We start from the raw sequence: 24,389 nt of genomic DNA, 5'->3' as shown, positions 1-24,389 counted from the left end.
CTGCAATGTGTCCTTTGACTTTTCTGCCTCTTGCTTTTCAGGAGGGAGCAAAGAGAGGGATGTATGGATGTACTTCACAAACGTGTTTGCTGCTGCACCCCCTTTTGTCTGTGGCTGCAGCACTCAGGGCTGGCACATGGCCCTCAAAAGGTGACTCAGAAGGGAACTGCGGCCCTCAAGCTCAAAAAGGGCTTACCAACACTCTTCTCACAGTGGCTGTTTTTAGCGTTCTGAATGTGCTGCTACGTTTTGTTCCGTTCTGGGTTTCTTTGCTAAGCCACCTTGTTCTGACGAAAAAGCAGGTTACGAATAATGAAGCGAGCCAAACCTGCCCTCCTAAGTGTACAATTTAAGGCAGGCTTCCTCAACCTCGGCCCTCCAGATGTTTTTGGCCTACAACTCCCATGATCCCTAGCCAGCAGGACCAGTGGTCAGGGATGATGGGAATTGCAGTCTCAAAACATCTGGAGGGCCGAGGTTGAGGAAGCCTGATTTAAAGGTTTGTTTTGGCTGCATTTAACGTCCCTGTGACAGGTGGGAATTCAACAGGTGAGGCTTACGGTAGCAGCACATCTGTTGAGCTTCTATGTGGCCCGGGGAAAGACCAAAGCAAAGGAGGCCCATTCTTAAAAACCCAGACGTAAGTATGCATACTCCGACAGAAATCACAGAGAATCGTACAGTTGCTAGGGACCCCAAGGGTCATCTAGTCCAACCCCTGCAATGCAGGAATCTCAGCTAAAGAATCCCCCCTGGATCTAATGCCATCTGCTTTCCAAAACGCATGCTTTGCATTACTTTATTATGACATTCCTATCCCACCTTTCCTTTTCAGAGTTGGCCTCTCCAGTTTATCCTCCACAACAACCCTGTGAGGTAGGCGAGGCCAAAGGAGAGTGATTCGTCCAGGCTTACCCAGTAAGCCTCCTTCCTGAGCGGAGATGGGATCCCCGCCCTTCCAGGTAAATATATATCATGCGGGTGCAGAAATGGGTCAGTGCTCCCATCTCCATTTTCACCGTCGTGCGCTTCCGATTATTTAAATGCGATGACTTCCGGGAAAGCCTTAATGTCACGTTGAACACGTGTTCAGCGGGAAAGGTTGAAGACCTTTGCTGCAGTTCAACCCTACGCCTGTTTACTCGGAAGTAAGCCCCGGCACCGATTCCGATGCTACAGAGTTCTGGAGCCAGGCCGCCGGATCCTGTGCAGGTTTACTCAGAAGTAATACGCACGCACGCACGTACACGTGCCTAATTTGTGGAATTTCCTTCCCAGTAAACACGCACAGGCTCGGGCTGCTGTTAGGACTTTGCCCTTAAGCGCGGACTGTGCACGGAGCAAAAGTCCCCATCTGGCGCTTTTGCACGCGAGTAAGTCGACCCATCCAAAACTGAGCGCGGGGGGGTTGTTGAACTCGATCCGGAGCAGAAACCCTCCGGCTCTCCGAGTAGACCTGTGTGCGTGCATGCGTGCGTGCACGTGGAGGTGGCTCGGGCGGCGGCTTCCCTCTGCCTTCTCCGCGCTAGGCAAGCAGCTCCGCTTCCGCGGGAGACCCTTTACTCCCGAGTAAGCCGCTCCCTGCTCCCCTCCTGTCTTCCCCAGCAGAAGCAGCCCAGCCCGAGCTCGCTCCGGCCCGTCAAGGCAGGAGGCGGGGATCGGGGCGGCGCCGGGGGCGGTGCGTCGGGGCGGGCCGTTTTGCGCCCTGGAGGTGCCGGCGGCGGGGCTGGCCGCTGTAGTCCCGTCCCGTCGGGTCCCGCGCGCCACAGCGCCGTCGGAGCGAGCCGTCACCATGCCCCGGCCCGCGCGAGGCTCCGGCGGGCCGTCGGAGCGGAGCCCGCTGCTGAATTACCGGCTGTGCAGCAGCGTCTCGGTGGAAGCGGAGCCGTCCGCGGCCAGGGCCGCCGGGGCGCGCAAGCTGCCCACCTTCCTGGGCGTCGTCGTGCCCACGCTGCTCTCCATGTTCAGCGTGGTGCTTTTCCTGCGCCTCGGTGAGTGGGGCTTTCCCTGCGCGGAATCTGGAGGAATCTGGCGTAGTACTGTTATTAATATTGTTACTTTTATTATTTAGTTCGAAAACCGAGTTCAGCGCGCGTGGCGGAGACCGTATCGCGTCTTAAGAAGCCGCCTGACCCGAAAAGCTCAGTTTGGAGGCGGCGGGGAAGCGCACGCACTTTGCCTATGCTCAGGAAACCTGGCTCTCAGAGCTGGAGAACCAGGGGAGGGAGCAGCCCTTTGGTTCAAGCCTCATCGTTGCCACTGTAGGCGTTAGGTGAGCCAGGGATCTCCAGTGATGGGAGTCCAGTAATATCCTAGGCTACAGGATTCCCTGCTGCTGGTGAGAAGATGCCTTTGAGATGAAGGCTCTGTTGGCGCCTCCATAAACGTGACAAAGATTGTTTCACATCTGTTTTAAAGCTCGGTCTGTGTGGAGGTTGCCGCCTCTTCCCCTGAACTTGTTGTCCTTCCTGTTTAACCCAGGTTCTCCCTGAGGCAATAATCCTGTCTCCAGGTGAGGGCTTCTAGAGATGTTCCTCATAGTATGTTATCCAAATATATCAAAATACGCCCCCTGTTCATAAAAAGCTAGCATCTCAGGGAGCAATGTTGGCTAGAACCCTTCTCCCTGTGATCCTAGGTTTCTATGGGCAGGGGTTATCGTTTATGGATGGAGCTGCTTTTGGTCATGTTGCTTCCCTGCCAACAACTCTGCTGTCTGAAGTGGAACAGATCAGAGCTGACTCCTGCAGTGAGAATTAAATCCTAGTGACTGTCTGCTGACTTCCTCTTGGCTTCGGGGCACCCTGCCCAACAGCACCTTATAATTAACCAAGTCTTATAAGTCCTCATAAGGTCCTAACTCCTACACTAACCCAGCACATCAGTGCCCTACTATGGGGCCTTTTAACTAGCCTGGCAACTTACCCCACCAAATGCCAGCTTCCCTAAGGAAGTGGTTCTCAATAAAGACTTCCTTGTGCCACCCTGAATTTTTCATTGATAAGAAATACATTGGATAATAATAATTTATTTATACCCCGCCCATCTGACTGGGTTTCCCCAGCTACTCTGGGTGGCTCCCAACAGAATTAATGATAATAATAATAATAATAAAGAAGAGGAAGAGTTTGGATTTGATATCCCGCCTTTCACTCCCTTTAAGGAGTCTCAAAGCGGCTAACATTCTCCTTTCCCTTCCTCCCCCACAACAAACACTCTGTGAGGTGCGTGGGGCTGAGAGACTTCAGAGAAGTGTGACTAGCCCAAGGTCACCCAGCAGCTGCATGTGGAGGAGCGGAGACACGAACCCGGTTCCCCAGATTACGAGACTACCGCTCTTAACCACTACACCACACTGGCTCTGTGATAAAACATCAGACATAAGAAACTTCCCTAAAAAGGGCTGCCTTCAGACGTCTTCTAAAAGTCAAAACAAAAAAATATTTTTTTCCTTCCAGTAGCACCTTAAAGACCAACTAAGTTAGTTCTTGGTATGAGCTTTCGTGTGCATGCACAAAGTGTGCATGCACACGAAAGCTCATACCAAGAACTAACTTAGTTGGTCTTTAAGGTGCTACTGGAAGGAAAAAAATATTTTTTTGTTTTGACTATGGCAGACCAACACGGCTACCTATCTGTAACTGCTTCTAAAAGTCAGATAGTTGTTTATTTCCTTGACATCTGGTGGGAGGGCGTTCCACAGGGCAGGCGCCACCACCGAGAAGGCCCTCTGCCTGTTTCCCTGTAACCTCACTTCTCGCAGGGAGGGAACTGCCAGAAGGCCCTCGGCGCTGGACCTCAGTGCATGATGGGGGTGGAGACACTCCTTCAGGTATACTGGGCCGAAGCAACAACTTGTGGCAGTGTAAATGTAGAACACAACTATTTATAATATGATCACAGGTAAAGTAAGGGACGCGGGTGGTGCTGTGGTCTAAACCACTGAGCCTCTTGGGCTTGCCGATTGGAAAGTCGGCGGTTCGAATCCCCGCAATGGAGTGAGCTCCCATTGCTCTGTTCCAGTTTTTGCCAACCTAGCAGTTTGAAAGCATACCAGTGCAAGTATATAAATAGGTACCGCTGTGGCGGGGAAGGTAAATGACATTTTCATGCGCTTTGGCTCTTGTCACGGTGTTCCCTTGCGCCAGAAGTGGTTTAGTTATGCTGGCCACATGACCCAGAAAGCTGTCTGTGGACAAATGCCAGCTCCTTTGGCCTGAAAGTGAGATGAGCGCTGCACTCCATAGTTGCCTTTGCCTGGACTTAACTGTCCAGGGGTCCTTTACCTTATGATCACAGGACATCCAGAAGGTATAAAACAATGCAGCCACGTAAGAGCGTAAATCATTTCCAAAATATAATTATAAACTCTTACGTACCTTAAGGATGCATACAAACTCAGTGAGAGGCATGAGCTTGCTTTTGCTGGCAACTCTCACCATCCCATCAACACAAAGAAGCCTTTCTCTTGTCTGGTTTTCCTCCGAATCACTTGATGCTCTTGCTCTCCTTTTGGAAAGATCTCTACCCATGTTTGGCAAATAAAAAAGATATTGTCATACTATAGTATACAACGCCACACTGAAATGTTTAAATGTTTATTTGATGGCCCTTGAATCTTCCCACCCTCTCCTGCCACACCCTCTGAGAAACACTGTCCTACAAGACCAGGGGTAGGCAACCTAAGGCCCGGGGGCCGGATCCGGCCCAATTGCCTTCTCAATGGAGTGTTCCTCTGGGGGCAAAGTCAAACTGCTGCGTTAGCAGCATTGAAGTTACCTCTCCGTGGTGCAAACCTGAGCAATGTGTCTGGAGGTCCTGGGCTGCCCAGATGACAAGACCCCCCTCTCGGCCTCCCTGATGGGGTCCAAAGGAAAGCAAAGCAAGACATTTGACACCAGCTTGGCTGCAGGAGTTGCCGGAGGGAGGCGTCCAAGGAGCCATACAACCATCTTAGGGACTGCACTCCAGATTTGTGTATGGTTTACTCCAGAGTTTTCCAAACTTTTTATGTCCGTGACACACTTTTTAGACATGCGTCATTTCATGACACAGTAATTCATACACACACACACACACAAATTTTTATTAGTTTTTTAACATCATTTTCAACAGTAATGAAACATGCTTTTACATCTTATACAATTTTTTGACTTCCCTCAATCTCATCTGAAAATTTTCCAATCTAATCTCTTAGTATACATTTCTTAGGACGCGGGTGGCGCTGTGGGTAAAACCTCAGTGCCTAGGACTTGCTGACCGTATGGTCGGCGGTTCGAATCCCCGCGGCGGGGTGAGCTCCCGTCGTTCGGTCCCATCTCCTGCCCACCTAGCAGTTCGAAAGCACTCTTAAGTGCAAGTAGATAAATAGGTACTGCTTTATAGCGGGAAGGTAAATGGCGTTTCCGTGTGCTGCGCTGGTGCTGGCTCGCCAGCTGTAGCTTTGTCACGCTGGCCATATGACCCGGAAGTGTCTTCGGACGGTGCCCTCTCACGGCCTCTAGAGCGAGATGAGCACGCAAACCTAGAGTCGGACACGACTGGCCCATACGGGCAGGGGTACCTTTACCTTATACATTTCTTACTTTCCCTATTACATTTAAATCTCATAACTGTTATCTCTATTCTTTTTCTGCTTTGTAACCTTTCATAGATTTCTCCTTACAAAACTTTTTGCAGTCCTACTAGCATAATTTGTAGTTTACAATTGCTCTTCAAATAGTTCATATACTTCTTCCAATCTTCTGTGAATCTCGGGTCCTGCAGGTTTTGAATCCTTCCTGTCATTTTGTCCAATTCTGCATAATCCATTAATTTTTTCTGCCATTCTTCTTTCGCACGACATAGTAATTCAGTTTTACTAGCAAACCAGAGGTTAAACTAACTCCTTTCCAGCCCCGGGAGGAACTCGGGGAGTGTTCACACGACACAACCACACACTGCAGCCGACACAGTAACGTGGCACGACGTGCAGTTTGGATAGCTCTGATATACTCCTTAGCCTTTTCTTCTTCCAAAGATATCCCACAAGGCAGCAGACCTTTAAAGCCCTTCACGGCCTAGGACCCTCGTACCTACGGGACCGCCTCTCCTGGTATGCCCCACGGAGAGCCTCAAGGTCCATAAATAGCAACACCCTAGAGGTCCCGGGCCCTAAGGAAGTCAGATAAGCCTCAACCAGAGCCAGGGCCTTTTCAACACTGGCTCTGGCCTGGTGGAACGCTCTGTCTCATGAGACCAGGGCCCTGCAGGATCTGATTTCTTTCCGCAGGGCCTGTAAGACAGAGTTGTTCCGCCTGGCCTTTGGCTTGGAATCAACTTGATCCCCTCCCCCTCTTTTCTTTTTCCTTCTGTGATGGAACTCCTATTTGGGGACTTCCCTGGCTTTTTTCTGGCCCACGTAGGACCAGTCTGGATAGTTGGCCTTGGTGAAGACTTGACGTTTTCATCCCCTCAAAAGTTTTTGATTTGAGTTTCCACTGCATTTTAATGTTTTAATGTTGTATTTTAATCTTGTTTTTTAAGTTGTATTTCGATCAATTGTTTTATATCGGGTGTTAGCCGCCCCCTTGGCTGGGGAGGGTGGGGTATTAATAAAATTTATGATTATTATTATTAGCTATTTTTCCAGCATTGCAGGGGGTGGGACTAGATGTCCTTCGGGATCCCTTCCAACTCGACAATTCTATGATCCCCTCTTGCTGCGACCTGCTTCTTCAGTCCGCTTGAGCGGAAGCAAACGTCCCTGCTCCCCCCACCCCCAACACACACCTGATGTTCGATCGCAAAGTGCTTTCTCTCAGAAATGGTTGTGGCAGCTGGGAAAATGAAGGAAGCGAGCCTGTAAGTGCTGGCAGTAATAAGCCTTCGCTCTTCTTGGGCTTTGGGCCAGCCGGGGTCACTCCAGTCGTTATATCCCCTTGCGTCTTGATTAATACCTTTCTGCAGCTGTAATGGAGCACTCAGGCTGCAACGTGGTGTTAATTAAGTGTGCAGGGTGGCCGTGCGAGAGGTGATGTGGTTTGTAAGTTCTGGGCTGGAACCACAACTGGATTAAGGCACCGTATCGTAGGCACACAAAAATCTGTTCAGTCCAGCATCTTGTGTCTCCAGTGGCCAGCCAGATGTTTTGGGAAGACCACAGCAACAGACCTTCCTTGCTGAGTTTCCCCATGCAGCAGCTATTGAGAGATAAAGGGTAAAGGGACCCCTGACCATTAGGTCCAGTCGTGACCGACTCTGGGGTTGCGGCGCTCATCTCGCTTTATTGGCCGAGGGAGCCGGCGTACAGCTTCCGAGTCATGTGGCCAGCATGACTAAGCCGCTTAGCTCTGGCGAACCAGAGCAACGCACAGAAACGCCATTTACCTTCCCGCTGGAGCGGTACCTATTTATCTACTTGCCCTTTGACGTGCTTTCGAACTGCTAGGTTGGCAGGAGCTGGGACTGAGCAACGGGAGCTCACCCTGTCACAGGGATTCAAACCGCCGACCTTCTGATCAGCAAGTCCTAGGCTCTGTGGTTTAGACCACAGCACCACCCGTGACCCTTATTGAGAGATACCATACATTGCCTCTATATGTGGAGGTTCCATTTAGCCAGCACGGCTAATGCCCATTGGTGGATCTGGCCTCCATAGATCTCTCTCAAGCACGTCCAGCGTTGGAGGTCAGCATGGCTAGGATCCTGTTGACAGCCCCAGAACAGACCCTGCCCCCCCCGGGTCTGCATCTGTCATTACTGGTGCATTCCTGCATTGCATGCAGTTGGACTGGATTACCCTTCCAACTCTATGGGTGCAGTAGCACCCCCAAAGTAATCCAGCTTCAAGAGCCCAACTTTGGAAATCAAACAGGGGGTGGGTTGGGGGGCACTTGTTGAGAGAGTGTCTGGCATAGACCTGACCAACATGCATCCCACCACCTGGAGAATGTGGAAGATTTCTCCCTCCAAACCCGAGCGCAGAATTGCAGAAATGACTTCCAGTCAATCTGTTGGCAGTTGAAGCAAAAGTCTTGTGGCTTCTGCAAGAGACTTTCTGGTTCTATTTGGCTGAGGCTCTCCTGGCCTTGGGGAGTCCTCTAAATTGGGAGGCACAAAGTTGCCAAAATGGTGGCAGTGAGGTTATGTGTCTGTTTCAAAATACATTTTCGATTATGTGTCGAGTTCTTTGCACGCTCAGAGCAACGGAAGCATTGCAGCGGGGCTAGATCGAAATGGCTCTTGTTAAAATGTGTGTGTGTGTTTTCAAGAGTTCAAAACATTTGCGCCAAAGCATGAAGTCTGCACATCTGTGTGTCTGACGGGACTCTAAATCTAGATGCAGCAACTGTCAACAACAGTTAGCACTTAAATCGGTTTGATGTTGTTTGCATGTTTCAAAAGATTTCAGATTTATTTCTGTTAAGTGAGATACAAATGATTGAAGCGTTGCTGGCCTCCCTCTCTCTTTGGAGGGGCAGGCAGTATTTCGGAGTCTCTTGCCGTGTGCCCGTCCGAGACGGCTACAGATGGAGTATCTGCTTTACTCAGGTCACATTTATTTTTTTACGACAAATGGCCGCCCATGAGAAAGCAATCAGGCAGGCTTGCAAGAAATGGAAGCATCTCTTAGGAGGGAGAAAGGAAGACATTGGATCACGTTTTTTCTTCCTTCACTAAGCAATCACCTGTGTTCAGTCTTCAGCCTTTCCCTAGTGTGAGAAGCTGCCTTATACTGTGTCAGACTTGGTCCACCTACCTCAGTATTGTCCACTCTGACTGGCAGCATCTCTCTGGGTTTTCAGGAAGGAGTCTCTCCCAGTCCTACCTGAGATACTGTGGATTGGGACCTTCTGCATGCAGAGCAGATGCTCCAGCTATCCTCTGAAGAAGTGCTAGTCTAGGATTCAAAACAAGGCACATGGTTTTGAACTCATTTGAAATATAAGTCTGTGCGTAAGCTGCTCCATTGTTTGAAATGCAGGTTCTTTGTCCTGGAGGCAGACTGCCCTCATTTGGCTTGCCTGAGTAATCTGAACAGTCTTCTTTGCAAATACCCACTTAGGCTTAGTCAGTAGCGTATGAGACTCTTAATCGCAGGGTCATGGGTTCAAGGGGCAAAAGATTCCTGCATTGCAGCGAGTTGGACTAGATGACCCTTGGGGTACCTTCCAATTCATCAGTTCTATGTTTCTAAGATTTTGACTCGTGACCTGTCTGATTTGTTTGGGGCAGACTGGGGATTTGAAGTTGTGGGTAATTGGTGGGGCAAAACTTTGGACTCAAAGCCTTTCAGTTCCCACAGATTGGGCTTGGTAGTTTTGCTCTTCATTGCATTTGGTTTAGAAGTACTCTGGCATTGAGATCTGGCTTCCTCCTCTTCATCGCTCATTGAAACGCTTCAATTCTGCTTTTTCAACACGCGGTTACTGCAGTTTCCGATATGCTCTACAGTTCTGTCGTCCCACCATATGCGCATGCAGTCTTCAGTTTGGGATTGGGCACAGAATCTGGAGCATCAGCTTTCCTAAGCAAATCAAGTTTCTAGTCCATATGAAAAAGTCAGCGGTGGCAACCAGTTGTGATTTCAGTGCCTTCCACAGTTCTCCCCCCCCGCACCCCACCCCACCCTATTGAAGTAGAAAGATTCTCTTTTGCTAATTTTTTGTTCTCCAGCTAAGTTTTAAACCTTACAGCGACATTATGTTAATTATTATTCTAATTAAGCTTATTGTTTATTTAAAAACAACAACAACAACAGCGACTGCTGTTTGAGGGAGTCCTGTGCAGGATCAGAAAGCAAAACAAACAGAATGCAAGGGAAAGAGCCTGAAGATAACAAATTTTGTGTGTGTGTGTGTTAATTGTGGTGAAGGTAAAACGGATTCTGTTCCAAGAAAAGCTCAATTTCCTGCACCACTTCATATATCCCTTATACAAGTCTGCAAAAAGTTGTTCGTTTTGAATAATGTATTCCCCCCCACCCCAGTTTCCTGCATGTTCTAACAGGCTCAGACTGTCCTTTTTATGTATATATAAAAGACTGCAGTTCCATTGAATTTGGTGGGAATATACTTTGGGCAAGTGTCTATGGGACCGCAGCCTTAATCAAGGAGAAACTAATAGTAATAGGATACTGTAGAAATTAATCTGGGATCTGTGCAGCCTGATAGTATATGCCAGCCTTAACAAAGGCCAGGAATGCTGTGCAGTTACACCCTGCGTTCCCTTGCAAGCATTCTCAAATATTTAGATCTGAACCCCGTGGGGGAAAACAGGACACAGGGTTCTTTCAGAACTGTCCTGATCTTCCTTATGACTCAGGATCCACTCATTATCCTGGGATCCTCTCTGTTTGCAGCGAGAGTCAGCTCTCGAGCCGCGAATTTTCTCTCCCAAGCGAGGAACAAATTGGGCAGCTTGCTTTGCCAGGTCCGCGTGGTTGGCGGGGTGTGGGGGGCCACACCCTCCACCGATTTGCTCAGGGCAGCTGGGGACAGTTTAAAGCTGTGTCTACAGGCCACGAGCTCCGCAAGGCTCAAATCCATTTTCTCTGCTATTGTTTTCTCAATCACTTTTAGCTTCCCCCAGAAGCATCTGGGGGTCAATGAGGGTCATCCCTCTTGCAAAATCTGCCTGCAGAAACCTTTTCCTCCCTTGAGTTGCAAATAGCACTATCTCCAGTCTCCGTTGTGGGACAGAATATACAGCTTGGAAGGGAGGCTGCCTTAGCCAGGGCCTGTGACACCAGTGGTGCCCTTGATTCAGGATTAATTAGAGCAAAGGCAATTTCCATGTGCACGGCCTCAGCAAGGATCTGCTTCTTCAAGCAATAAATAATACTTTAAATAAAAGATATGGGAGGTGTTGATACCTAGGGAGGGATAACTGAGCTCTGGCATTTGTCATGTTCAAAACTGGAGCAGGGAAATCCCTTTTCATCCAAAGGGCCACATTCACACTTGTGGGGGCCGCATGCCAGTCAGGGGCGTGGCTAGAGGCAAAAGTGGGTGGAGCCACAGGAGTGACACTTTGCACAGCATAGGCTACATTCTGGCCATGGAGAAGTCGAGAGTTTTCTGCTTGTCTCTCCCTTTTATCCTCATCCTATGATCCTAGCGGGGGACGCAGGTGGCGCTGTGGGTAAAACCTCAGTGCCTAGGACTTGCTGATCGTATGGTCGGCGGTTCGAATCCCCGTGACGGGGTGAGCTCCCGTCGTTCGGTCCCAGCTCCTGCCCACCTAGCAGTTCGAAAGCACCCTTAAGTGCAAGTAGATAAATAGGTACTGCTTTATAGTGGGAAGGTAAACAGCGTTTCCGTGTGCTGCGCTAGCTCGCCAGATGCAGCTTCGTCACGCTGGCCACGTGACCCGGAAGTGTCTTCAGACAGCGCCGGCTCCCAGCCTCTTGAGCGAGATGAGCGCGCAACCCTAGAGTCGGACACGACTGGCCCGTATGGGCAGGGGTACCTTTACCTTTACCTTATGATCCTAGCAGTGATAGGCCTGGTCTGTGGGATGTGGCACTTCAGAGTACGTTAAGGAAAAGTGTTCTTACCTAGCTTGTTCCCTGCCATGCTAGATTTCTACCTGCAGGCGTTTTCTTTCCCTTTCTTTTTTGGAAAACGGGAGCCTTTGCAAAAAAACAAACCCATCTCCCACCTGTGGGCTGAAGTGGTCGAATCCTTGTAAATCAAGAAAACCTTTAATAAAAAAACAGAACAAAAAGAAAACTATCTCACTTCATTCCATCACATTGTTTGCATCAGGAGGCATGAAGAAAGAGATTTGTTCCGCTGATAAACTAATTACCGTTTGGAGACTTAAGGCGGACTGGTGGCTTTTATTTTGTGCTAGTGATTTTGTGGGACACGGCAGAGACTTTTACGTGGTCTAGGATGGGGAAACGGTCCCAGGCGTTTCGGTGCTTGCAGTGGAAATTCCAGTTGGTCCCCCCCACCCTCCCCGCTAATAAATGGGAAGTTCTCTTGCACAAGCTCCGTTGAAATGAGTGGGTCTTGCTCAGCAGAACTTCCCTGTCAGGTGAGACACATGGAGGGGTCTCGCTAAACAGTCCGCTTTGCTGCTGTTACAGGAGACCCAAATCTCTTCCCCTCCCTTCTGGCTGCTTCCTCATGTTGCCTTATGACAGGGCTGCCTCAGTTCTCAAATAACTCTGTGATCTTATGAAAGTCCTCTTTCTTCTTCTGTTTTTAAAAAACTAACAAACGAAAGAGAAATCGAAAGCGTGAAAATCCCAGGGTGGAGACAGTTTGGAATTCCCCCCCACAGCTCTGGAAGAAGTGGTTTGATTTCTTTACCCGGCACTGACTGGGTTCCTTTCGCTCTGCTGCTGAGGTTTTCTGGAAATCTCGGGCTATCAGGGAAGGGTGGTTGAGTAACACACACACACACACACACACACACACACAAAACACCCAGCCTGCGGTTGCAAGGGGAAAGGCACCACTTCCTGGTCTGTGTGTTTGCCCAATTCCAGCTGAGCCGGCAACGTGTGGAGGTTTATGACCTGCTTCCCTTTTGCAGGATTTTTGCACAGAATTTCTCTGGAAACCTGTCAAAGGTGATGTGTGGTGCCTGAACAGGTTGGCTCTCCTGGTCAGCCCCGTGACCCTATCTTCTCCCAGTGTTAAAAACTCAGATATATATGTTAATCACTTAATGGCACCTTAAACCTAGGTTACAGTTGCCACAACAGAATGTCTAGGTGCCATATTTTTTACAAGGATATTATTACAGTCACACCTTGGTTCTTGAACTTAAATCCATTCCAGGAGTCCGTTTGATTCCCGAAACCGTTCAAAAACCAAGGCGCGGCTTCCAATTGGCTGCAGGAGCTTCCTGCACTGAATTGGAAGCCACGTCAGGTGTTCAGCTTCCGAAAAACATTCAAAAACTGGAACGCTTACTTCCTGGTTTTCAGTGTTCAGGAGCCAAAACATCCAAGTACCAAGGTGTTCAAGAACCAAGGTACAACTGTATTATTATACTGAACTATGGCAATTAGATAAACAAATTGTCGCTGTATAGCAGGTAATAACTTGTGAGTGACTCCTATGGGGAAACCACCGCTGATAACAGGGTTTAATCCAGGAGCAAAAGATGTTTCCATTCATTTGGGTTTTCCTTTGTTTCTTTTTATTATGGGGTTTCCAAAATTGGCAAATTAATTTGCAGAGTTGTAAAATCGGCGTTTGAAACCAAAACCAACCAACCCTCCTGATTCTGCTTATTAAACATAACTTGTGGTTTCACCTCGAGTCTCTTGACCAATTCTCCCCCCCCCCCCAAAAAAAATTACAGGGTTTCCACACGGTTTCCTCACGGTGGTTCTTTTGTGGTGGCAGGCACATTCCCCAAGGCTGAAAAGCAGCAATATTTCGTCAGTCTGGAAAACCGGATTGTCACAGCGCCCAGCTAGAGAAGTCCATTGCAGCTGTGGATGGAGATTGTGATGGTGTCATTGTCGTGGGTGCCTGTTGCAGATCTCTTACACCACATTCACACCCCCCCACACACACTTGCTGCCCGCCCCGCGGTTCCCTCGGTTGCCAGATATATATGTACTCAATTTAAAAATCAATTGGCTTGTTTTCGAATCAATACCTTGTTTTTGCTTTACAGCTCTGAGGCCTTAAGGGAACTCGGTGGAGTTTATAAATCTAAATAAGTCAGGCCTCGACGCTTTAGAGCTTAAACGGTTCCGTGGAGAAGGGCGGGAGTGTTCCAGAAAGAGCCGTGTGAAACCCCAGAGGCCGGGAGGCTCTGATATGGCGTGAAACGGACAGCAGTTTGACGCTGCTAGGGCTTGTTAGCTGGGATCCACAAAGATCTGGGCTGGGTTCTCGAGCCAAAGGACGGTTCTGGCCTGATTCTGGCAGCGGCATAGGTGCGGATGGGCCAGGAGGGTTGTGCCAGGATCAGTGGACCCCCAAGTGGGCAGCATCCAGCTTGCATTGGAGAACCTGGGCCAGTTGCATACTCTCAGACAAGCCTACCTTAAAGGGTTGTTGTTGGGGTGATAGGGTATGTTTACCTGTGTTCGGTCCTTGGAGCCGGGAAGGAGAATGGTGGTGCAAACCAGGGTTAGAAACTCAGTTAGATAAGCTAAGCGCCAAATTGCACCTTAAACCGAGGTCATGTTCACCACAGTTGAACATCTAGGTGGTTGTTTTTTCGCATTATTTATTTATTTGTTTCATTTCTATATTGCTTTATATTTTAAAGAAAACATCTCACAGCAGTTTACAACATATTAAAACTTCAAACAAAACAATCCAGAATAAAACCAATTCCGGCTTCAAGGAAAACATATCAGATTCTTCTTAAAGTGACACTTGGCTTTCCCCATATTTATTTATTTACCTACTTCATTTATAGAGCTGCCCCATAGCAGAAGGAAGCCAGTGTGGTTTAGTGGTGAGAGTGTTGGACCAGGACCTGGGAGATCAGGGTTCAAATCCCCACTCAGTCAGGAATCTCACGGTGTGACCTTGGAGTCAGTCGCAGTCTCTTAACCTGCTTTGCAGGATCGTTGTAGGGGGTTAACTGAGGAGAGGGGAGAACCATGTACTCCTTGGAGAAAAAGGTGGGAGATTAATGCAATAAATAAGGTCTTTGGCTCACCTGCTTAAGAAAGCTGGAAGGATATGGAGATCTCAGCTGCCAATCTGGCATCCAGAGATCTCCTTGTGATCGCAATTTGACCCGCGCCAGTTGCAAAATGCACCTGGTGCCTGGCTAACTTCTAACCCTGGTGCAAACATTGGGGCGCTGCCCCACTGTGGAGGGGATAGATTAGCTGCCACTGTTGCAGGGGGAATTGGATGGAGGTCTCGAGTCTTCCTTCGTTCCCGGCTGCCGAGCTTTTGCCCTCTGGCACATTGCCACTCACCGCACCTTCCCATTTGACTCGCTGCCTCTGGGCAGGGAACGTTGCCTCCTGGGTGCCTGCCGCTTAGACAGATCCCTTGATTCACAGAGCTGTAAGGCACTGCAAGGTGATAAAATTCTCCAGGGCTTGGTTTTCTACATATCCTTCTGTGTCTCATCCATACACAACACAGGCATCCCTGCATGGAATTTAGCAGCCAGATTGCTGATTGAGGCAAGGCAATCTGAGCGCCTGAGGCCAATTCTGGTGCAACTGTGTTGGCTGCCGCCTCCTCCTCCTCCTCGTCCTCCTCCTCCTCCTCCTCCTCTTCTTCTTCTTCTAGCTGCCCTTCACCCTAAGATCCCAGGTGTGTTTTTTAAAAAAATGTTTTTATTAAAGGATTTTCATGGTTAACAAGGCTACATATGTCTCTGTTTTTTTTTACACCCACCTTACTTTCACACTTGCAAGTTGTTTTACATTGTTTTTCATATTGTAACCCACCCTGAGACCTTAGGGTGGAGGGTGGCTAATAAATGAATGAATGAATGAATAACAATAATAAAAAATAAATAATATTTAGCCCAGCCCTCGGTTTCCTGTTGCTGGACCCATTCCCAGTCTGCAAGATAACCTGACACCCCCAGATTACTAAATTGATGCAGTTCATAAAGCTGCATGGGGTCACTTCAGTGCCCTTTTAAATCTCTCCCCCCCTTTCCCATGTCTCCCCCGCCGCCTTCCCATTGCCTGCTTTAGATTGTCAGCTCCTAGGGAGCAGGGACCTGTTTCTGGGTGTGGATCTCTGTGGGGCAGCACCCACGCTTGGTGTGTTGACAATGAGGAGAATGCGGAAGAGGAATGCGAGGTTTGAACTTGTGGCTTCCCTTCCCGGCTGCTGTGAAGATGACTCACGTTACTGTGTTGCAACAACTCGTGCATAAATTGGTCTAGTTGGCTAATTGGGAGTCTGCAGGTTACAAAGGAGCCATGTATTTAGCAAGTCACCGGGTCACCCAAGGTGATCGGGAGTTTTAAGTACAACTATTTTACTTTTAAAAAACAACTGAAGGCGGCCCTGTTTAGGGAAGTTTTTAATGTCTGACGCTGTATTGTTTTTAATATTCGATTGGGAGCCTCCCAGAGTGGCTGGGAAAACCCAGCCAGATGGGTGGGGTATAAATAATAAATTATTATTATTGTAATTGTTAAACTTAATATTTTATTTAATTCTGTCATACTCCATTTTACCAAAGTTGTCCATTATTTTTGTCATTTTGTCATTTCCCCCCTTCCTCTATGACCCACATGGAAAGCAAGCCGGCTGGCAGAGGAGAGGCAGATCATTCCTTTGTCGGCCCCCTTGATAGAACTTTAAAACCCCGTTTTGCTTAGGGACTAGAAACCTGCATTCTCATCATGGCAGGCTCTGAGCCCCTAAGCAGGCCAGTAACTTATGTGGACTTATTTATGAGGCTCTGATGAAGTATTTGCTTGTCAGGAGCCTGTAGATATCCTCAAGGGGCCTGGGATGGCTGCCCAAAACCAGAAAGGGGCTTGTGTCTCTTCTTCACTGAGAGGGTAAAAACTTGCTTGGAGGGTAAGGGAACACGGCAAGCCTTTAAGGCAGGTTTTCTTTTTGGCTGCCCTAGCACTCAGGTCCTTTCCTGGGGGCTCTTGTTCCAGAGCAGGAGTGGCCTAAAGAAACTCTGGGGGAAGGCGAGGAAAGTTGGGGCAACGTCCACCCTCCATATTTCCTCCTCTGTTTCTCTCTCCGTGCTGACAGGCTTTGTGGTGGGCCAGGCCGGGCTGTTCCAGTCGCTGGCCATGTTCGTCGTGGCCTATTTCATCATCGGGCTGACGGTTCTGTCGGTGTGTGCCATCTCCACCAACGGGGCCCTGGATGCGGGTGGCGCCTACTGTATCCTTGGCACGCAGACCCAGCGAGTGTCCGGTTGGCGTAGAGCATCTCCTAGCACCTCTACAGCCATTGCACCAGGGGCTGGGAACTGGATCCAAGCAGTGGGGCAGTTTCTTCTCCTGCCCGCACCCCACAGCCAAGTGCCACAAGCAGGCAGGGCTGCCCAGTGCTACAACAACATCAGGAATCAAAGCCTGTGGGCTGTGGATTCATGCTTCACTGCGGGTTGGGCTAGATGACCCTCAGGGGCCCTTCCCACTCAGTGATTCTAGGATTCATTGAAGGCTGGTCCATTTGAGCAAAGGGGGCACTGCCCCACCAACCTCAGTCTGCCCTTAGCCAGCCCCCTCCTGTCTGTCTTTCTACTTCCAACCCTTCCCGGGGTGGGTGACGTCACTGCCATCATTGGCCTTTTGCCCCACCAATTTCTACTTTACACACCCCTTTGCAGCTATCAATGTCAGTGTTTCTCGAACTGCGACTCCCATCATCCCTGACCACTAGCTAAGGATGATGGGAGTTGTAGTCCAACAACAGCTGCAGACCCACATTTAAGAAGCGCTGGTCTGTGTGATGGATGCAGCAAACCTTAGTTTGGCCTTCTTCAGCCTCATGCCCTCCTGGACTACAACTCACAGCATGCTGGTTAGGGGCTGATGGGAGTTGTAGTCCAAAATGCCTGGAGGGCACCAGGGTGGCAAAGGCTGCCAATCTCCCTCCAAATGGCATGTAGATGCTAGTGCCAGTACAGACCCTCCTCTTAGCTGCCTCTCAGGGTTGCTGGGTCCCCTTGACTTCTATGTTGCTCCTTGACGCGAGGGGTGCAGACATGATCAGCCGGGCGCTGGGGCCTGAATTCGGCGGCAGCATTGGCATAATGTTCTTCTTGGCCAACGTTTGTGCCAGTGCGCTCTACATCCTGGGGCTGGTGGAGGCAGTCGTGGATGACTTTGGAGCCCCAGCAGGTGAGTGCCATACGAATCTCCCCGGGAGATGCTGACCCCCGTCCGCACTGCAGGGTTTTCCTCTCTCTGCGTGCAAGGCAGCGAAGGTGCCCGCCCTGACCTCCTCCTTGCCTGTCCCCGCAGAGGGCGGCGCTGGCAGCGCCACCCAGGTCCTTCCTCGCGGCTACTGGTTCGACCTCCTCTACGGCACGGTCCTTCTCTTCCTCTGCCTGCTGGTCTGCCTCGTGGGCGCCGGCATCTACGCCAAGGCCACCTTCCTCATCTTCCTGATCGTCATGCTGGTGCTGGGCACCGTCTGCCTCAGTTTCTTCGTGGTGGCCCCCCGCAAGGTGAAACTGCCCCCGGGCATCGACGGCAATGGCACGGAGCAGGGCAACGCCTCCTTCACGGGCTTCAAGCACAGCACCCTCAAGGCCAACTTGTTTGGTGAGTTTCACCTCTGCACTTGAAAAGTATTATTTTGTGGGGGGCGGGGGGCGCAGAAGCTGTGACTCCGGAGGAGTGGGGAGAGAAACAGGAAGAGAGGGCCTTCTCTGTGGTGGCCCCTAAGCTGTGGAACTCTCTCCCCACAGAGATGTGCCTGACACCTTCATGGCACAGCTTGCAGAGGATGCTGAAGATGCACCTCTTTCCCCTGTATTTTGACCCTTGAAGGGGTCTGTTTTTAGGCTCTAATATGTTGTTGTCATGGGGACGCGGGTGGCGCTGTGGGTTCAACCACTGAGCCTAGGGCTTGCCGATCAGAAGGTCGGCGATTTGAATCCCCACAACGGGGTGAGTTCCCGTTGCTCGGTCCCTGCTCCTGCCAACCTAGCAGTTCGAAAGCATGTCAAAGTGCAAGTAGATAAATAGATACTGCTCCGGCGGGAAGGTAAACGGTGTTTCTGTGCGCTGCTCTGGTTCTCCAGAACTGGTTTAGTCATGCTGGCCACATGACCTGAAAGCTGTACGCTGGCTCCCTCGGCCAGTAAAGCGAGATGAGCGCCGCAACCCCAGAGCCAGCCACGACTGGACCTAACAGTCAGGGGTCCTTTTACCTTTACCTTTATGTTGTCGTAGAGCTGTAAGGGCCCCCCAAGGGTCATCTAGTCCAACCCCCTGCAATGCAGGAACCTCAATGATACATGACAGGTGGCCATCCAAACCTCCAAGGAAGGAGAGTCCACCACTTCCCGAGGGAGTCCGTCCCACCATCGCTTTTTTGTGATTTTCCCAAGGGAAAAAGCAGCGCACAAACTGTTTCAATAAATGCATTCTTCACTGCCTCCCGCAGCCGACTACAGTGTGGATTACACAACGGGTCGCCTGATGAGTTTCAGCACCGTCTTTGCCGTCATGTTCAACGGCTGCACAGGAATCATGGCAGGTTCAAACATGTCAGGTGGGTGCAGACTTTTCACGGCCGTTTGCGGCGGGGCCATAGCCCAGTGGGCAGAGTGCATGCTTGGAGAACAAAGGGGTCCAGGTTCGACTCCATGGCATCATCTCTAGATACGGCTAGGGGAGACCCTGCCTGCAGTCCTGGAGACGCTGCCAGTCTGTGAAGGCAGCGCTGATCTAGATGAACCCTCTGTCTAAAAAAGTGCAGAGTTGCAAAAGGCTTACAAGATGGCAACAAAATCCAAGGGGGTGGAGCGGTCACCCTCCGAGGAAAGGTTACAGCAATTTGGGGGTCATTGCTTTAGAGCAGGGGTAGTCAACCTTTAGGGACGCGGGTGGTGCTGCAGATTAAACCACAGAGCCTAGGGCTTGTCAGTCAGAAGGTCGGCGGTTCGAAACCCCGTGAAGGGGTGAGCTCCCGTTGCCCGGTCCCTGCTTCTGCCAACCTAGCAGTTCGAAAGGACGTCAAAGTGCAAGTAGATAAATAGGTACCACTCTGGCGGGAAGGTAAACGGCGTTTCCGTGCGCTGCTCTGATTTGCCAGAAGCGGCTTAGTCATGCTGGCCACATGACCTGGAAGCTGTCTGTGGACAAACACCGGCTCCCTCGGCCAGTAAAGCGAGATGAGCGCTGCAACCCCAGAATCATCCGCGAATGGACCTAATGGTGAGGGGTCCCTTTACCTGGTCAACCTTTTTATACCTACCACCCACTAATGCATCTTTCTTGATGGTAAAATTTCCTTACCGCACACTGGTGCTCGATGGAAGGAGGATTCAGCTTGTGACATGGAACCCCCTACTGCCCATCTAGAATCCTGAAATGCCCGCTAGTGGGTGGTAGGGACCAGGCTGACAACCCCTGGGTTAGAGAAAAGCAAGTCAAAGGTGACTTGATAGCAGGTCATGAAACCATGCATGTCACAGAGAAAGTGGAGAGAGGAACGTTTTTCTCCTTCTCTCCTAAAAGTAGAACTTGTGAACATTGGAAGATTCAGGAAGTCGTTCTTCATGCAGACCTTAGTTAAACTATTATTATTTTTCTTACAGTGGTACCTCTGGATGCGAACAGGATCCATTCCGGAACCCCGTTCGCATCCTGAAGCGAACGCAACCCGTGTCTGTGCGGGTCGCGATTTGCCACTTCTGCGCATGCGCGTGATGTCATTTTGCATGTCTGCACATGCGCGCGCGGCAAAACCCGGAAGTTCCGTTACTTCCGGGTCGCTGCGGAGCGCAACCTGAAAACGCTCAACCTGAAGCAACTTTAACCCAAGGTATGACTGTATTTATTAAATTTAATTTGTATTCCACTCTTCATCTGTAGATCTCAGAGTGGTTCAGAAAAATACAAGATGAAAAGACAAATACATAATAATTTCCAGAACAAAACAAACCAATAACCCCCCTCTCCCTACCTGTGGAACTCCCTCCCACAGGAAGCAGCGATGGTCACTAACTTGAACGGCTTTAAGAGAGGATTGGTCAAATTCTCAGAGGAGGAGAGGGCTGTTGTCAACTACTAGCCAGGATGGCTGTGGTCTGCCTATGCAGCTGAGGCATCAATGCTTCTGAATACCTGTTGCTGGAAATGGCAGGAGGGTAGAGGGTTCTTGCATATGTCTCCTGCCTGTGGGTTTCCCATAATGGACAGCTGGTTGGCCACTGTGAGAACAGGATGCTGGACCAGATGGATGTTTTTATAAAATAAAATAAAAATTCCTTCCAGTAGCACCTTAGAGACCAACTAAGTTTGTTATTGGTATCAGCTTTTGTGTGCATGCACACTTCTTCAGATGCACTGTTGTTATGTTTGTGGTCTGACAAGGTATAAGGCAGCTTCCTGCCCTCTGAAAGGAAAATGAACACTTTGTGAGCGGGATGCTCTGGCCTGCGAGATATGGAGGTTTTCTCCCCCTGTTTGGGAAGTCCCTGATCCTGTCCTCCTTCCTTTCCTCAGGGGATCTGAAGCGGCCGAGCTACTCCATCCCACGAGGCACCATCACAGCTGTGATCTTCACCTACATCGTCTACAACCTGTTGGCTTTTCTGCTGAGCTGCACCTGCGACAGGTAGGCGTTGCTACTGGCCGCCAGGGGGTGCTCCTACCCCATAGCTCTTTACTTTCCCCCCCTTTAAAACAACAGCAATAACGAGCAGACAAAGACTCCTGAAACCTGCCCTGTGCTGGGGTTCAGTATAGATGGCATCATCTCATTTTATCCTTGCAGCTCTATCTCTTGTTAATGCGATTTTGGAATTATTCCCATTTCAAAGGCAGAGAAACTGAGCTGACTTATCCCGGGTTTGTCTAAGGGGTTCCTGAGCTGAGCAGACCTCATAGTTTCAGGTTAGCCTAGAGACTTAATTTCTTCTCCTCCCCTACTGGGCATTTAAGGTCTAAAGCTTAGGAGGTCTAAAGCTTGGGACCAGCTTATTCACAAAGGGGCATCATATGAGACAGTCGTTCTTTTGTACATGTTCGAAAGTTCCTTTGCAGGTGGGAAGGAATTACTATTACCGTATTTTTCGCTCTATAAGACGCACCAGACCATAAGACGCACCTAGTTTTTGGAGGAGGAAAACAAGGAAAAAAATATTCTGAATCTCAGAAGCCAGAACAGCAAGAGGGATTGCTGCACAGCGATCCCTCTTGCTGTTCTGGCTTCTGGGATAGCTGCACAGCCTGCATTTGCTCCATAAGACCCACACACATTTCCCCTTACTTTTTAGGAGGGGAAAAGTGAGTCTTATAAAGCAAAAAATACGGTAATTAGATTGATATACCCCCCCAATCATAAGATCTCAGGGTGGTTCACAGAATAGAATGCCTCCCTGCAGCTAGAAAGGAAGAGTGTCAGGGACGAGGATCGCAGCTTTGCTTTCTCCCTTGATGTACTGCTGTGTGGCTCTCTCTATATGGGGAATGACCTGCAGCTCAGTGGTGGAGCATCTGCATTGCTTGCAGAAGGCTGTGGGTCCAATCCCCAACGGTATCTCCACGTAGGGCTGGGGAAGAGTCATACCTGAAACCTTGGAGCCCAGCTGCCATATAAGGGAGAGAGAGAGAGAAAGAGAGCACATGGAACTAGGTGGTCTCAGGGTCTGGCTCAATGCAAGGTTTCTCCATAAGCACACAAGACATAACCGGCTGTACTTTTAAATAAATGAGGTATACAGTGGTACCTCGGGTTACATACGCTTCAGGTTACATACGCTTCAGGTTACATACGCTTCAGGTTACACACTCCGCTAACCTAGAAATAGTGCTTCAGGTTAAGAACTTTGCTTCAGGATAAGAACAGAAATCGTGCTCCGGCGGCGCAGCGGCAGCAGGAGGCCCCATTAGCTAAAGTGGTGCTTCAGGTTAAGAACCGTTTCAGGTTAAGAACAGACCTCCAGAACGAATTAAGTACTTAACCCGAGGTACCACAGTACTTCATTGTATCAAATTGTAGATTTCAACAGAAGTCTCATAAAGTTCAATGAAAAAGCAGAAGACCCAGTGGATCAGTTCATTCTCTAGTCAGTTCATGCATAAGGTCCACACATGTATAAGTGTCTATTCCACCTGTCTGTTCATAGAGTCTAATAATCCACATGAAGGGTTGTTACAGTTCCACAGAATCCTTTCACAGAGTCTCAGACAAGGATTTCTGGAATATTAGCCTTGTTTCGCCATCCTAAGCTTCATCAGTAGCACAGGCGCATAGTGGTTGCAGCCACTGCTATGCTATAAGATCCACTATCCTGTAATATTACATATGAGCCTGTGCTACTGACGAACCCTAGGATGGCGAAACAAGGCTAATATTCCAGAAATCCACTGGGTCTTCTGCTTTTTTTCGTTGAACTTTATTGGACTTCCGTTGAAATCTACAATTTGATACAATGAAGTATACCTCATTTACGTCGGTTACGTCTTGTGTGTTTATTGAGCATGTTTCACATAACCATAGGTTTGTTGTTGTTTTGCTAAGGTTTCTCCATAAGGACATAAGAAGAACTTAGGAAAACTTGCAGGCGGGACCTGAGCAGAACAGAACTCTTTCCACCTACGATTCCTAGCAAGAGGCGTTCACTGCAGGGAGCTAGGCATGAGAGAGGCCCTTGATGGTCGCACCCTCCATAAATTTGTCTTCCTGTGTTTGTTTGTGCGGGAGTTTCATTTCTTTTCCTGTGCTCTGTGGTCTAGGTCTTGCGGATTGATCTTGGGTGACTGGCAACAGGCAGGCTATGTTTGTTTATTTATTAAATTTGTATACCACCCTATACCTGTAGATCTCATAAAATCACAATATTAAGAAAAAGAAAACACATAATAAAAACAAAGGCAACCCCAGAGGACAGGATCACACTTCAAAACGACCTTGACAGATTAGAGAACTGGGCCAAAACAAACAAGATGAATTTTAACAGGGAGAAATGTAAAGTATTGCACTTGGGCAAAAAAAAATGAGAGGCACAAATACAAGATGGGTGACACCTGGCTTGAGAGCACTACATGTGAAAAGGATCTAGGAGTCTTGGTTGACCACAAACTTGACATGAGCCAACAGTGTGACGCGGCAGCTAAAAAGGCCAATGCAATTCTGGGCTGCATCAATAGGAGTATAGCATCTAGATCAAGGGAAGTAATAGTGCCACTGTATTCTGCTCTGGTCAGACCTCATCTGGAGTACTGTGTCCAGTTCTGGGCACCACAGTTCAAGAAGGACACTGACAAACTGGAACGTGTCCAGAGGAGGACAACCAAAATGGTCAAAGGCCTGGAAACGATGCCTTATGAGGAACGGCTAAGGGAGCTGGGCATGTTTAGCCTGGAGAAGAGGAGGTTAAGGGGTGATATGATAGCCATGCTCAAATATATAAAAGGATGTCACATAGAGGAGGGAGAAAGGTTGTTTTCTGCTGCTCCAGAGAAGCGGACACGGAGCAATGGATCCAAACTACAAGAAAGAAGATTCCACCTAAACATTAGGAAGAACTTCCTGACAGTAAGAGCTGTTCGACAGTGGAATTTGCTGCCAAGGAGTGTGGTGGAGTCTCCTTCTTTGGAGGTCTTTAAGCAGAGGCTTGACAACCATATGTCAGGAGTGCTCTGATGGTGTTTCCTGCTTGGCAGGGGCTTGGACTCGATGGCCCTTGTGGTCTCTTCCAACTCTATGATTCTATTCTATGATTCAATAGTCTAACCCCCTTCCACAACACGTTTTAAAAGGGCATTGGATGCCAATCAGCCAAAGGCC

The 24,389-nt window shown here is 49.2% G+C and overlaps 1 protein-coding gene across 1 annotated transcript in view; it reads left to right on the top strand.

The window, feature by feature from the left end:
* Positions 1–1,686: 1,686 nt before the first annotated feature.
* Positions 1,687–24,389, top strand: part of LOC310762164 (solute carrier family 12 member 9-like) — a 93,098-nt gene continuing 70,395 nt past the window's right edge. Inside the window, exons 1-6 of the mRNA XM_083612773.1 lie at positions 1,687–1,991; positions 16,662–16,796; positions 17,624–17,761; positions 17,885–18,187; positions 19,035–19,142; positions 21,101–21,212. Coding sequence (XP_083468899.1) covers positions 1,793–1,991; positions 16,662–16,796; positions 17,624–17,761; positions 17,885–18,187; positions 19,035–19,142; positions 21,101–21,212 — 995 coding nt within the window. The 5' untranslated portion in view covers positions 1,687–1,792. The remainder of the gene's footprint in view (positions 1,992–16,661; positions 16,797–17,623; positions 17,762–17,884; positions 18,188–19,034; positions 19,143–21,100; positions 21,213–24,389) is intronic.

This window comes from Podarcis filfolensis (assembly GCF_964270895.1).
Source record: "Podarcis filfolensis genome assembly, chromosome: 5".
Classification (NCBI taxonomy): Eukaryota; Metazoa; Chordata; class Lepidosauria; order Squamata; family Lacertidae; genus Podarcis; species Podarcis filfolensis.
The sequence above is the reverse complement of the archived record's forward strand: the minus strand, read 5'-3'. Positions and strand labels throughout refer to the sequence as shown.